This window comes from Carlito syrichta, unplaced genomic scaffold, assembly GCF_000164805.1.
Source record: "Carlito syrichta isolate Samal-C Ts95f unplaced genomic scaffold, Tarsius_syrichta-2.0.1 Scaffold313876, whole genome shotgun sequence".
Classification (NCBI taxonomy): Eukaryota; Metazoa; Chordata; class Mammalia; order Primates; family Tarsiidae; genus Carlito; species Carlito syrichta.
Window position 1 is genome coordinate 140327 of NW_007257972.1, and position 14936 is coordinate 155262.

Sequence of the window (14936 nt, forward strand, 5' to 3'; positions counted from 1 at the left end):
ACCTTAAGGAAAAGGAGGACTTTTTGACATCACACAACCTGCCTAGGTTGAAACAAGAAGAAATTGAGACCCTAAATATACCAATAACAATCAAGGAAATTGGCTATGTAATAAGAAAACTACCTACAAAAAAAAGCCCTGGACCAGATGGCTTTCCAGCAGAATTCTATAAGACATTTAAGGAGGAGCTGATACCAATCCTTCTGAAAGTATTCCAGGTGAATAAGAGGATGGAACTCTCCCCAAATCATTTTATGAAGCTAACATCACATTGATACCCAAACCAGGTAAAGACCCAACAAAGAAAGAGAACTACAGGTCAATATCTTTGATGAACATAGATGCTAAAATTCTCAACAAGATCCTAGCAAACCGGATTCAGCAACACATCGCAAAAATCATCCATCATGACCAAGTAGGCTTCATCCCTGTGACACAAGGCTGGCTCAACATTTGCAAAACCATAAATGTAATTAAATACATCAACAGATGTCAAAACAAAAACCACATGATTATATCATTAGATGCACAAAAAGCTTTTGATAAAATACTACACCCTTTCTTCATAAAAATCCTCGAACATCTAGGCACATGTGGAACATACCTCAAAATAGTACAAACCATCTAAACAGACAAAAATTGGAACCATTTCCCTTGAAAACTGGAACAAGACAAAGATGCCCACTCTCACCCCTCCTGTTCAATATAGTATTGGAAGTCCTAGCTAGAGCAATCAGAAAAGAGAAGGTGATCAGGGGCATCCAAATAGGAAAAGAGGAAGTCAAACTATCTCTCTTTGCAGATGACATGATCGTGTACCTTGAAAACTCAAGAGGATCAAAAACCTTCTTACACTGATAAAGGACTTTGGCAAAGTCTCAGGAAAAGACAATCACATTTCTTTACACCAATAATAAACAAACAGAAATGCAAATAAAAAGCACAATCCAGTTCACAATAGCCATAAAAATAATGAAATACCTTGGCATCTTCTTCCTAACCAGGGATGCAAAAGACCTTTACAATGAAAACTACAAAACACTGCTCAAAGAAATCAAAGATGACAAAAACAAGTGGAAAAATATCCCATGCTCATGGATTGGAAGAATCAACATTGTGGAAATGTCCATCTTACCTAAGGCAATCTACAGATTTAATGCAATACTCATCAAATTACCAGCAACATTCTTCTCAGATCTAGAAAAAAACAATACAGGAATTCATATGGAAACACAAACAACCAAGAATAGCCAGAACAATCCTCAGCAAAAAAAAACAAAGCATAGCCGGGTTCGGTGGCTCAGCCTGTAATCCCATGCCTTTGGGAGGCTGAGGTGAGTGGATTGCCTGAGCCCGTGGGTTCGAGACCCACCTGGGCAGGCGAGACCTCATCTCTACAATAAATGAAAAAATTAGCCAGGCGTGGTAGCGCACGCCTGTAATTCTGGATACTCAGAAGCCTGAGGCGGAAAGACCCAGCAGGTCGGGGCTGCGGTGGCCGGGAGCGGCCACTGCACTCCAGTCTGGGCAACAGAGTGAGACTCCAACCCCCCCCAAAAAAAAAGAAAGAAAAAGAATTTATTTCTTACAGATATGGAAGCCAAGATGTCCAAGGTCAAGGGTCTGCATCTGGTGAGGGCCTTCTTGCTGGTGGGGACTCTTTATAGAATCTTAAGGTAGTACAGGGTATTGGTCACATGGTGATGGGACTGAGTGTGCTGATGTCCTAGCTCAGGTCTCTCATCCTCTTCTTATAAAGCCCGGTTCTACTCCCATGATGACCCATTAGTCTAGTATCCGTGAATGGGTTAATCCATTAATGGAGACCGAGCCCTCATGGCCCAATAACCTCTCAAAGGCTCCATCTCAACACTGCCACATTGAAAATTAAATTTCAACGTGAGTTTTGGAGGGGACAAACATTCAAGCCATAGCATTATGCTTTGTGTATCACATCATATATTTAGAAGCCTGTTTTCTTCACTTATCATCAGATTATGAACACTTTCCATATCATTAGATAGGTTTATAATTTTGTTTGTCTTATTGTTACTATTCCAGCTAGTACTGTGATGTCCTTATCATTTTAGCTCAGAATCCTGTGAGATAATTAGGTTGGGGTGTGTGTGTGCGTGTGTGCGTGTGTGTGTAAGATTTTTGGTACATACTGTCAGATTTCTTTCCAGAAAGATTGGTTTTGTTGACATCTTCTAAGAAGCAGGTTTAAATTGTGCTAGTTTCAGTATATCTTCAACTGAAATAAGTCTCATACAAATGACAATAGCAATTTGCTATCATGCCAGTTATTGCCTTTTTTGCATTACTTTGATCACTTGTGCAGTTTATGTTTTCCTTCTGCTTACTGACCATTATAGTTTTTATGAATTAAATCATGTTCTTTGCCTATTTTATTGACATATTTAATTTGCAAGTGCTTTTAAATATCATAATTGGAGCTAATAATTTGCCTGGCATAATCCTCAACAGTTCACTCTTCTCTACCACCACTGCTGCCACCCCAGTAAAAGCCACCACCGTGTCCCATCTGAAGTGCTTCAGGAGCCACAACTCCTAACAGCCTTGCAGGGATCTGATGAGGCCCTTGCTTAGCTCTCTAGCTTTGCCTCAAACTCACAAGCACATCCTCAGCATCTGACGTCTTTCATCTTTATTTTTTTTACCACTTGCCCCACTCCCTTTTATCCTTTTGCCCCACCTCCCCTCCCCTCCATGTCCCCCACCCCCACCTTCATACCTGTTCCTGGCCTGCTTCATCTCCCCACAGCCATTCCTACACACCTTTGCCTGACTGAGTCCTCCTTCTAGATTAGGGCTTCTTAAACATCCTCATAGCAACCCTTTCTTTTTCTTCCTTATATTGGAACAACTTGTAATTAATCCAAATTATGCAAACTTTGTTTAGATAAAGTAAGTGATTGATGTGCATTATTTCTATGGCTCTGCAAAAAATATGTACATATACATATATTTTATTCTCTATTAAGGGAAAATTTTTAAAAATTAAAGGAATTTCTCTGTAGTTCATAGAATGAATCAGTTTCAAAGAGCAATGGACAAGAGCATGACTCTGGAGTCCTAGACTTGGGTAGGAATCCTGAACCCGTTCCTTATAAGCTGTTTCATTGTGGGCAGGTCACTCAGTCTCTCTGTGCTTCATTTTCCTCCTCGTACAATGGGGTTAATAATTAGTGCTCTCCGCTTGCTATGAGCACTAAGGGAGGACAGTCATGCAGTCCTTGGTGCACAGCCTGACACACAGCCGGCATCCTAGACGTGTTAGCAATCTTCTCCGTCTTCTTCACCTTTGAACTTTATTGAGTGCTAACTCTGCAGAGCAGAGTGCTAGATGGCATTCAAGGTTCTGCTTTCTTTCCAGAGAACTGCTCTACTGGCTTGAAGTTTTTCTTCTCAGGTAATGAGGTCACTGCTGCTGATGGTCTGTGGAGCCTCTTCTCTCTGACATTCTTCTTTAGGAGTTCATGGTATTTCACTTTTGCTTTCAGAATCATGAGTATCTTCTATAAAATAACATAATTTATCTCTGTTTCCTTTTTCGTGGTGTAGCTTTTGAGTATTAACACTCAGATCTGTTTTTCTTGACAGCTGGCAAACTTCCCCAGACTCTGTGAGGAAACAGAGAGGATTGTTGCTAACCACATTCGTGAGCGAGAAGGGAAGACGAAGGACCAGGTAAGGCAAGGCCTCCACTGGGGGTAGGGAGCTAGGGAAGGGGAGGTCTCTCTAAGACTGGCTGTGGTCTTCACCCGTCGGCATGTTCCTTGAAGCAAAAGCAATGTAGAACCAACAACATTATACATGTGTTTACTTATTTATGAACGCCACACATGTTACTGTACTAGTGTCTTATATAATGACATTTAAAAGCAGTAATAGCAGTTTCATTATTTTTTCCTCAACACTGTGGATCGTGACGTACCACTCTAGTGTTTGCACATCTTATTTTGAAAACCACCAATCTGGAAATATACCACACTATTTAAAGACAGTGATTTTTAACTTTTAAAGGGCCCACAGATGGGCTCCAGCAGATTTTATAAACTCCTCAAGTGTTATGCAAAATGTTCAGTGTTTTATTTTTTTCTGAGGAGAATGGACATAGCGTTTTATCAGCTTATCCATAGAAGCGATGATTGAAAGAAAATCGTAAAAACTGCTCTTTGAAGCATTTTTAACTTTTGTGAATGCATGTGGTTTGTAAGAAGTGACCTTGAAATTGTTTTCTAATCCTAGCTCTGTGATTTGAAAAGATAATTCTCAAATGAAGATAATTCATTTAAGTGAACGACTACATGAAAATAATAAAACGCTTCTTACATTTACATGGATTTTTTGTTAGTTACTAATATAACATTATAATGGGAGATGGAGAGGGCTTGAATGCCCTTGAATTCCATGACACAGCTGCACGTGTGATATTGCGGAGAGAACACTGGACGTAGGCCATGTGCTCGCCACAAAATAACAGCATGTTCTTGTGCAGATCACTCCTTTGGATTGTGGTTTTCTCATGTGCAGTGTGGGAATGTTGGTCTCTATGCTCTCTGAAGCCCTCTGTGAGTTAGTATTCTAAGCTTTTGTGATTCTCAGTTGAGTTGAAAGGAGAGGGAAGAAATGAGGTAAAGGAGGAGCACAAAATGAAAGAGAAAGAGAGAGAGAGAAGAGAGAGAGAGAAAGAGAGAGAGAGAGAGAGAGAGAGAGAGAGAGAGAGAGAAAGCGAGAAACAGACCACAGGGAGAGAGACATGCACAGCACACAGGGAGTGTGCACATGGGGATGGGTGGGAGGGGAAGAGGTGGGAAGGGCAGAGGGATGCTGGTCCGGCAGGTGGGGCATTTAGGAAAGGCTCTAGCAACTGCCTTTTCTCTGCTGGAGCTGTTGTGCTCATTGTGACTACTTTTTATCATTGTGCTCTGAAAGTCAGTTCATCACTGCTTATTCTCCTCACTTGTTTGCCAACTTTCCCATTCTTGGATAGCTGCAATAGCCAACAGTGGAGAAAATTGCCTCTGTGACTCAACTAGACACACACTGGTTGATATTACACCATGACCCAATGTAATGAAGCCTGGGGCCAGACATACAAACCACAGCTGGAGGGTCCCCCCCATACCTAACATCTTGGCTGCTCCTGGCTGGGAAAAGTTAAGTTCTTGGAAATCAGTTGTACTCCTGGCCTTAAGGAAATAAGTTGTTTTAATTTAGTGTCTTTTGTCTATAATAGTTAAATGATAATATGTCCTTCTTAACTTTTATGGATCTTATGCAAAAATATATTGGCAAAAAGTGACTACAGTTATTATTTAAAGCATCTTTGTGATCATATCCAAGTCAGTTTTTAGCTTCATATTTTATGTTTCAGAGGTTTTGTTATAGTAAAATGACATGTTTAAACTTCGTATTGTTGCTAAGACTTGTAGGCTCTGGACTCAGACTGCCTGGCATAGCAGAGAAACATGCCTGGTCTTGGTCATGTGGACGTGTCATTTTGAGTAGACCTCACATTTGAATTCTGAGCTCTGTGCAGCCTTGGGTCCTGCGGTACTTTGGAAGTATCTTGTCAGAAAGAGCTACCCATTTCCTCAGGCCTCTGTGTTTGAACTGCTTTGAGGCATTTTTGCAGTTGCTTTCTTAAAACAAAACATAACAAAAAACAGAAACAGCTCTGTGAGCTTTTTTCTTGAACAAAGAATTTTTGAACATCTATGTGTACTAGCTATTATTCTAGGTGCCTCTATACATGTAATTGCATGTTGAAACTACCAGGGGTAGCTTTACTTTTCTTCAACTAAATGTTCAATAATTGTGGGTGAAAAGGCAGTGAGAAACTCTGAGAAAGTGAAAAAATGGACTATTTTCCTTTTTATCTCCCACATGCGAACTGGCTCTTTTCCTAGAGTGAACACAAACTCCCAGTTTCCAGGAATATGAATGAGAACAGCCATAGCTTTTATTTTTTTCCTCACCTTTTCCCCTATACTGCAATCCAAGTTAATGTGTGTGAACGTCCAAGATAGTCATGACAACCTTTGGCAATGCTGAGAATTTTATAGATATTTTGCTTCTTATGGTGGCAACAATCTATTAGTGCTTAAAAATTACAGTTTATTGGTACAAACTCCTGGCCAAAGGGATTTGGGAACATAACATTTAACAGAATCTGGCTTTATTGTTGGGAAAGTAGAGGCACAACTACAGCTAATCCATTAATGATCACTCTTTCTAACTTTTCAGTTTTCTTCAAGAGATGAAACAAAACTCTGAGTATATGAAACTTTTTCTTACAAGTATGATGTTATCAAGCCAATAGTCCCCCTGACTTGATTTTATTTTTGGTAGGAGGAGTAGATTTGAAGTGATCTTTTAAATCATTTTTTGGCAGGTCCCCTGTGACTTTCAGCAGACTTGCTCAGATGACTGGTTGAGATTAGCCACAAAAGCAAAGCCTCAGGGCCCATAGCACTGGGTACTGAGCAAGAAACAATAATAAGTGGCCATGTACTAATCATAAGGGAATATATTATTTCTTTTAAAGTACACTGTTCTTCAGTCCCAGTGCATAGTTACAGAATTAAAGCCACACATATTTTTAGGCACTTATTATGTGTCTCATGCTAGGTTCTGGGGATAAAATGGTGAACAAGATAAATATAATCCCTGCTTCTTTGGAGTTTATAGTTTTGTGAGGAAGAAAAACATTAAATTAAAAAGTCACATAAATGACTAACTACATGTGTGGCAAGCACCACAAATAAGTATAGATATAATAAGCATTATAGATATAACATATATATGCATATTACCATATATGATGGCATGTAGACCATCACTGCATGATTCAAACTGGTATTGGGTTCAGTAGGAGTGAAGTCAGGGAGGACTTTCCCAAGGAAGTACCCACTAGGTACCTGCTAGATAGCATTATGTAGAATGTGCCTATGGACGGTTACCAGGAGGTCTCTGATTCACACAAATGCTGCTTTCAGTGAAAGGAGGCAGCATAAAAATACTCACTGTGCTCATCAAAAGTTTGTTCCACAACATCAAAGCACAGAGAGCTCTGGAGGTATTTAGGCAGAGATTTTAAGTACTATATTTTTCCCTGTCAACAAATCTCAGCATCCTAGAAAGAGGTAGGACACACTTGGGAGAGCACAAGGAGACTTAGGAAGAGGTACTTCGTTCTGAGAATCTCTGGAATAAACCCTCTCACTTATAGTTTCTGATTGCTCCACTCCCCTCTTGTTCTCTCTCAGGCTCCTCATCTCCCCAGTGAGAAATATTTTCCACAGAGAGGCCTTCCAAATCTCTTATAAAGTGCTTATAAGTATCTTATGGTTGGAATATATTCATGTTGACTGGGACATACGTTCAATTTTATTCCTTCACAAACCTTGATTGAATTCACAGGTTGTTCCAGGCACTGCTCTGGGCACTGGGGAGATGGGAGTGGATACCACAAATGAAGCCTGTCTATGGAATAGGTAGAAACTTGCTGTTGGCTGGTGGTAGTGCTGTGAAAGAAAGAAAGGCAGGGTGAGATGACAGAGAGTCCCAAGAGTGCTAATTTAGATAGAATGGGTAGGGAATACCCCTCTGACGTTTTTATTTGTTTTTTTAGAGACAGGGTCTCGCTCTGTCACCTAACCTGGAGTGTAGTAGCTATTCACAGGTAGTGCACTACAGCCTCAAACTCCAAGGCTCTAACTGTTTTCCCACCTTGGCCTTTTAACTTGCTGGGTGGGCAGGAGAGTACCACCACCCCAGCTTCTGACTGATGTTTTGAATTAATGATAAAGCCCACTAATCTCAAGGAGCTTCATATTTATTTTTATATTGCCTTTTCGAGCTGGTTGATGAGATGCTAAAGGCATTCTGAGATGCTTTGTAATCCCCTCATTGGCCCTCCTGCCACATAGTTTTTTGCCATGCTTGCCTGTCTCGTGAACATTGTGCCCACATTTTGGAGAAGCAGAAGAAGTCTAGGTTCTGTGTCAAGTCAACAAGTAGCTCATGTCTGTATGCATTCTCTTCATGTGGTACTCAGACTTCTTTTCAAGTAGATTTTTAATGTATGAATTTAAAGTGCAAAATTATGAGTCCAATGGAGAAAAATTAATGTAACCTTTCATTCTAATTGAAGCATCCTTTTACAATTATATAAAGATATATAATTTGTGGGCAATTAGTGAACTTAATGTTTGAGGATTTTTAGATGGGTTTCACTGAAGTGTTGTTTGTTTTTTTTTTTGATTTACAGGTTCTGCTGTTGATTGACATCCAGGTCTCCTACATCAACACCAACCATGAGGACTTCATTGGCTTTGCAAAGTACGTGAAACACTTGATTGTCACATGCATTTCTGCTGCCAGCTTGTCTAGAACACACATTGTGACTTTTCACTACAATTCCACCACTTGGAGGACAATCTGAGTTCACCTCCTGAGGGGGTGGTCAGAGCTCATGGCCATGGTGCCGGGGGATTTTCTGTTCTCTTGATAAAGTAGTTGGCTCCATTATGCAGCATGTGAAGTCATATGTGTCTCAGATACTCATTATTTTTGGATGATGATCTGCAGTTTGTACTTGAACTCCTACAGATAAGCAGTAACAAATGCACTTTAAAATTTGTTTGGGAACAATTTTTCACATTAATTTGAAACATCAAGTGCAATTCACAGGATTCAAGCTGTTTCTGCTTTCCTAAATCAAAGTATAGAGGCCTATATTTTTTAAAACTTTCCTTTGTGAACTTAGTTGTAATCTGTTGGGATGAACATTCTCTTCTATAAAGTGTGTATACTTTATATATGATTGTCTCTCTATTACTTTATATATGATTGTCTCTCTATTACTTTATATATGATTGTCTCTCTATTACTGTTGTTCATAGACGTTGTTGTGTAAACATTATGGTTAGTTCGGGGTTGATTGTTCACCCTTTGAAATTTTTAAGACCCTGAATTCACTTTTTCTTTCCTGACCATTAGTGATACCAGTTTTTGTTGAAAGAATTTTGATTTTAACTCTGAAATATATTTTTGGCATGTAAGTGGTTCCAACTTGAAGTATATAAAATATAGCCTATTTTATACAAAATATAAAATAAAAGAGCCTATGACCTTTTTCTTGAACTGGATATTCAAGAACAGGGACAAATAATAAAACACCACAAAATGTCAAACTAATTTATTTTATTATACCCCGACATAGAAGACAGATATGCAGACCATGTGACCAAACTATGGAGTGACCTGAGGAGTATATAGGCATGTTTTAGGGAGAAGAGGTTGGCTGCCCAACAGTGAAGCACCTCATTCTTTTTTTATTTTGAGTTTGAGTCTCACTCTGTCGCCCAGACTAGAGTGCAGTGGCCGCTCCCGGCCACCGCAACCTCGACCTGCTGGGATCCGGCAATCCTTCCGCCTCAGCCTTCCAAGTAGCCGGAATTACAGGCACGCACTACCACGCCTGGCTGATTTTTTGATTTATTGTAGAGATGAGGTCTCACTGCCCAGGCGGGTCTCGAACCTGCGGGCTCAGGCAATCCACTCACCTCAGCCTCCCAAAGGCGCGGGATTACAGGCTGAGCCACCGAGCCCGGCTCACCTCATTCTACACTTGACTGTTGCTATGATGGCTTCACTATTTGTGGAATGCATCTTGTATCCAGTGCTTGCTACCTTGTTAGACCCCAGCGGTGAACATGTGCCCTGCCTACCTGCCCTCCCAGCCACACTGTCCGCTCCAGCTTCTCTCAGGCATCACTATGCAGGTGTTGCATACAGATCTGCTTCTCTCAGCCCACATCCCTCACCATTGCACTGCCCACTCCTACAAGGCCACCCAGATTCCAGCGGGCCTCTTTGTCCCTCTGTCTGGAAGGAGAATCTGAGAGTCCCTTCCAGATTTACCCCGTGGTCAGTGAACTCCGGGTGGCTGGTGCCATGCTCTATTCTAGTTTCTAAAGGGGAAAAATGAAAACAAAGGAAAAACTTGTTTTTGCCTATAGGAGCTTGCCTAATAATTGAAGAGTCTAGAGAAACACATGTAACAATTTAAACTAACTCATTCTCCATTTACTTGGCTTGCTTCTTTGAGAAGTTTGAAAGAGAAACAAATCCTCCAGTTATTTGAAATAACAGGAATGTTGCCTTTAAAGATTTTTATGGATCACAGATGCCAGTTAGGCTCTTAAAGAAATGCAACAGATGTAGATATGAACTTGACATAATAACTAATCCTGCACCTTTGGGAGGCCGAGGTGAGTGGATTGCCTGAGCCCGCGGGTTCGAGACCCGCCTGAGCGGTGAGACCTCATCTCTACAATAAATCAAAAAATCAGCCGGGCATGGTAGCGTATGCCTGTATTTTCCGGCTACTTGGAAGGCTGAGGCGGAAGGATCGCTGGAGCCTAGCAGGTCAAGGCCGCAGTGGCCGGGAGCGGCCACTGCACTCCAGTCTGGGCGACAGAGTAAGACTCCAACTCAAAAAAAAAAAAAAAAAAAAGAAATGCAACAGATGTAGATATGAACTTGACACAGTAACTTCAGAGTGAAAATGATGTTGCATTGCTGCCTTGTTATGGTATCCCAATTCAAGGGGAAAATGTAGAAAAAGTCATAATTTGCTTGGAAAGACTCAAGTTTAAACATATTATGTAATAGTGCTTCCATTTAAATTTCACCCTTATACACTTCTTGAAACATTTTTCCCCCTAAATGACCTTTTTTCTTTAAAAAAAAAAGATATTCATCCACAATCATTTTCAATGTTTTCTACCTCAGAAAAAGCTGTGGAACTACAGTTTTATATTGATTGATAGGTTTTCAAGAGCATGTCATTTTTTGAGTTTAATATTTTCAAGCACAGTCTTTTGATGCAGTAACTCTGTAATTCAGGTGACTGCTATTTTTCCAGTCTTGAGATAGACTGCAAGCCTTTATGACTGGGGAGGAAAAAAAGCATTGTTAAACTGCCTTAGAAAACCAATAACTTTGCATATTTATCTTCTAATTTAAATTGCACACTTAAACCTTTTAAAGGACTGGTTTGGGTGTTAACTATTCAGGCTATTTTTTTAGGATTTGCCACTGATGAGCTCTGGGTTTTGGCAAGGCACTTAGCCTTCCTGTATTTCAGTTTATTGATCTTCATATAGAGTCATAAATAATCCTTGTCTTGTATACCTTTCAGGATTTTCAGAAGATCAAATAATGAAGTTATATAGAAATGCTTTAGAAAACTGTGGTATAGTGTATAAAAGTGAGACAGTCTCTCTCTCTACACACACACACACACACACACACACACACACACACACACACGAATTTGATGACGAGATACACCAATTTACTTTGCAATGAATTATTTTTAGTTGCTAATATCATTATCTCTAAATGCAATATTTTATCCTAAGACCCAAAGGTAAATGTCCTTTCTATTTGTATGTTGGCTACATTTCAGTGTGACACAGAATAATTATGAAGATGAAGAAATATTCATTTCAAAATCACTTTGAGGGATTGTGGTATTTTTTTGTGCTTTTAAAAATTAAAAAAATATGGTTGTAGCTGTAAATTTTAAAGTTGGCAAGAGTGCTGTTTCCATCAAGGAAGAAAAGTCAAGCCATATTTGAAGACAATTATGTAAGTATTTTTAAGTTCCAAAGATAGAAAATTATGGTCTGGGATTGAGAAAAATATGCATTTATTTCATGAGATTTTTAGAAAATTTCTGAAAGAGAGGGAACTGCCTTTCAGATTTATAGGATGGTGATATACATAAATTTTACACAGGGTGTGTGTGTGTGTGTGTGTGTGTGTGTGTGTGTGTGTTTAAAATTGAGATGATTTTTTGTTCTAAATTTTTTTTAAAAAAGAAAGCAAATGACTAATATTGGATTAATGAAATATTGAGTTTCAGAATAGTGTCCAGAACATTTCACAATTCTGCTTTCTGCTATAGAATTTATTCTGCCTTGTTGAATATGTGGAGCTTTTTTTTCACCTCCCAGTTATTTGTTAGACATGGACTGTAAAATATGTACCATGTGTCATCTGTCCAAGTAAGTGCTGCTATAGGCTTGCTTTGGAATTTCCTGACTTCTAAAAGCTTGGTCTTTCTACTATAATATGGTTTCTGAACTTAAGAGTTCAGAAGAAAACTTCAACTTTCCTTATGAATTAAGAGTTGTATTTGTCATCCTGCTCTGTTGAAAAAGAACCTGAAATATATATATCATAACTAGTTTTTGCTATTTAAGAAAATGAGCCCTGTTCCAACCGTTCCTTTGTGCTCAGTTCCCCTCATCCCTGGAAATCCTCATTGGAACTGAAGGGCAAGCTTAATATCTGTCTTGGGAAGTGAAATTTCAAAGTTCTGTGCTCTTCTTCATTTGTTCCATGACACAATTTGCCTTCTGACTTACTGGGATTTATTCAGTCCAGAGGTTGAAGAGGAAGATGGGCTCCAGATATGGGCTGCTAAATAATCTCTCTATATACCACAAGCAACAGATTAAGATCTGTTTGCTTTTCAGTCTGTGAGTAGGTCTCAACACCTGTTTTCTCACAGCTGAAAAGATATGGTGTACAGATTTTAATTCTTGTTATATGATCACCATGAAAATTCTGTGAGTTGTAACATTCATTATATCTCGTTCCTGATCCTCAGAAATGCTTCTGTTGTGTATTTGAACCTTGCCACTAAATTCCAAAACAATTTTGATCTTTCCCTTTACATTCTTGTTTTACTTTTCTCTGATGCATAACTCTGTTCTATTATAATGGTGTTTATATTTCCTATTCTTACATGAGAATGTTCTCTTTCTTTTAGAATCAAAACGTAGGTATTATAGTATAAAAACATTCTTTTTTGACTTATGCAAATTTAAAAAGTAAATGCTTGGTTTCTTATTGGAATTGTGGTCAGGTAGAAATGTAGGGTTAAGCAACTTGAAAAGATACCATTAATATCACCTGTTCAAAAAGTTATAAACACCAATGTTCCAAGCACCATTTTAAACAAAAGTGGACTTCTATTTTTTTCTTTCATCCTCAAATGTATTATTTTGAACTTCATCTTCATCTTAGGAGGTGACTGATCCTTCTTTTGTAGCCCTCAAGTTCTGTAGGATTTTCTTGCATAATATTTAGCCTGAGAATTCACTATTCTGCAGAGGGAACAGGCATCATTTCTTTTCCCGTTGACTTCAGTCTGATTGGATAGGACAAGACTTATGTGTGATAAGTTGCACTCTTGGGACTCTTGGGAAGTGTTCATAATCTTTCTTGGATAATAGAAAAGAACGTTCTAAAATGGCGCCTTTACTCCATAGTATTGTTGCACAGCAGAACTTTCTGAGATGGTGGAAATATTTTATAATCTGTGCCATTCAGTAGAGAAGCCACATCTGTATGTGTCCACTGAGTAGTTGAAATGTGGCTAGTGAAATGAAGAAAATGAGTTTTTTTTAAATCAATATTTTTTATTATGATTTTGTGGGGTACAGTTAAGGGTTAGGTGTACAATTACATTTCATTCAGGCACCCTGTTGATAAGAGGTGTTTCCCAGACAGATATTTGCGACTGTTAATCCCATCCCCCCCCCATAGTTTCCCAGTACCATCAGTCATTTTCTTATAGTATTACATTGGATGTTCAAGGTCCATTATATGAGTGAGAACATGTGATACTCGGATCTTTGTTTCTGTGAGAGGTCACTCAGTATTATAGACTCTAGTTCCATCCAGGTTGCTGTGAAATTCATGATTTTGTTCTTTTTTATGGCTGCGTAGTATTCCATCGTGTATATGTACCACATTTTTTTACCCCAGTCCTCTTTTGATGGGCAGCATGGTTGTTTCCAGGTTCTTGCTATTGTGAACAATGCTGCGATAAACATACGTGTGCAGGTATCTTTTTTATAGAGTGATTTGAGGTCTTCAGGGTATATTCCCAGTAGGGGGATTGCGGGGTCATATGGAAGTTAGATTTTTAGAGCTTTTAGGAATCGCCACACTGCTTTCCACAGAGGTTGCACTATTTTACACTCCCACCAACAGTGTAGAAGTGTTCCCTTCTCCAGCAGCTGTTATTTTTTGAGTTGTTGATAATTGCCATTCTGACTGGAGTTAGGTGGTATCTCAGTGTGGTTTTGATTTGCATCTCCCTGATGATTAGTGAGGTTGAGCATTTCTTCATGTGTTTGTTGGCTGCTCGAATGTCTTCTTTTGTGAAGTGTCTGTTCATGTCTTTTGCCCATTTTATAATGGGGTTGTTTGTTTTTTTCTTTTCAGTAAGTTTCAGTTCCTTGTAGATCCAGGATGTTAAGCCTTTGTCAGACCTAGAGTTGGCAAATACTTTTTCCCAGTCTGTAGGCTGTCTCCCTGCTCTCGTGATGGTTTCTTTGACTTTGCAGAAGCTTGTCAGTTTAATAAGGTCCCATTTGTCTATCTTCTCTCTTAATTCTTGTGGCTTTCGGGTTTTGTACAGGAATTGGATGCCAGTTCCGATTTCCATGAGAGTATTTCCTTCCTTTTCTAAGGTTCTTATGGTTAGAGGTTTTACATTTAGGTCTCTGATCCATTTGGAGTTAACCTTTGTGCATGGGGATAGATAGGGGTCCTGTTTCAATCTTCTGCATGTGGTCAGCCAATTTTCCCAGCACCATTTACTGAATAGGCTCTCCTCTCCCCATTGGTAGGTGGTGGGGGCTTTGTCGAAGATGAGTTGGTTGAGAAATTGAGGTTTTGCTTCTGGAATCTCAATTCTGTTCCATTGATCTATATGCCTGTTCCTGTACCAATACCAAGCTGTTTTGATGATTGTAGCTTTTTTTAAAGCAGAATTTATTGAGAGGACAGAAAAGCTCCCACAGTGGAGGGGACCTGAA

The 14936-nt window shown here is 39.3% G+C and overlaps 1 protein-coding gene across 2 annotated transcripts in view; it reads left to right on the forward strand.

Moving 5' to 3' along the window:
- The window catches only part of DNM3 (dynamin 3), a 440346-nt gene that overhangs the window by 96001 nt on the left and 329409 nt on the right, over nt 1-14936 (forward strand). For both annotated transcript variants that reach the window (XM_021718845.1, XM_008070637.1), the window contains 2 exons: nt 3625-3711; nt 8300-8370. In XM_021718845.1, the coding sequence (XP_021574520.1) occupies nt 3625-3711; nt 8300-8370 (158 nt within the window). The remainder of the gene's footprint in view (nt 1-3624; nt 3712-8299; nt 8371-14936) is intronic.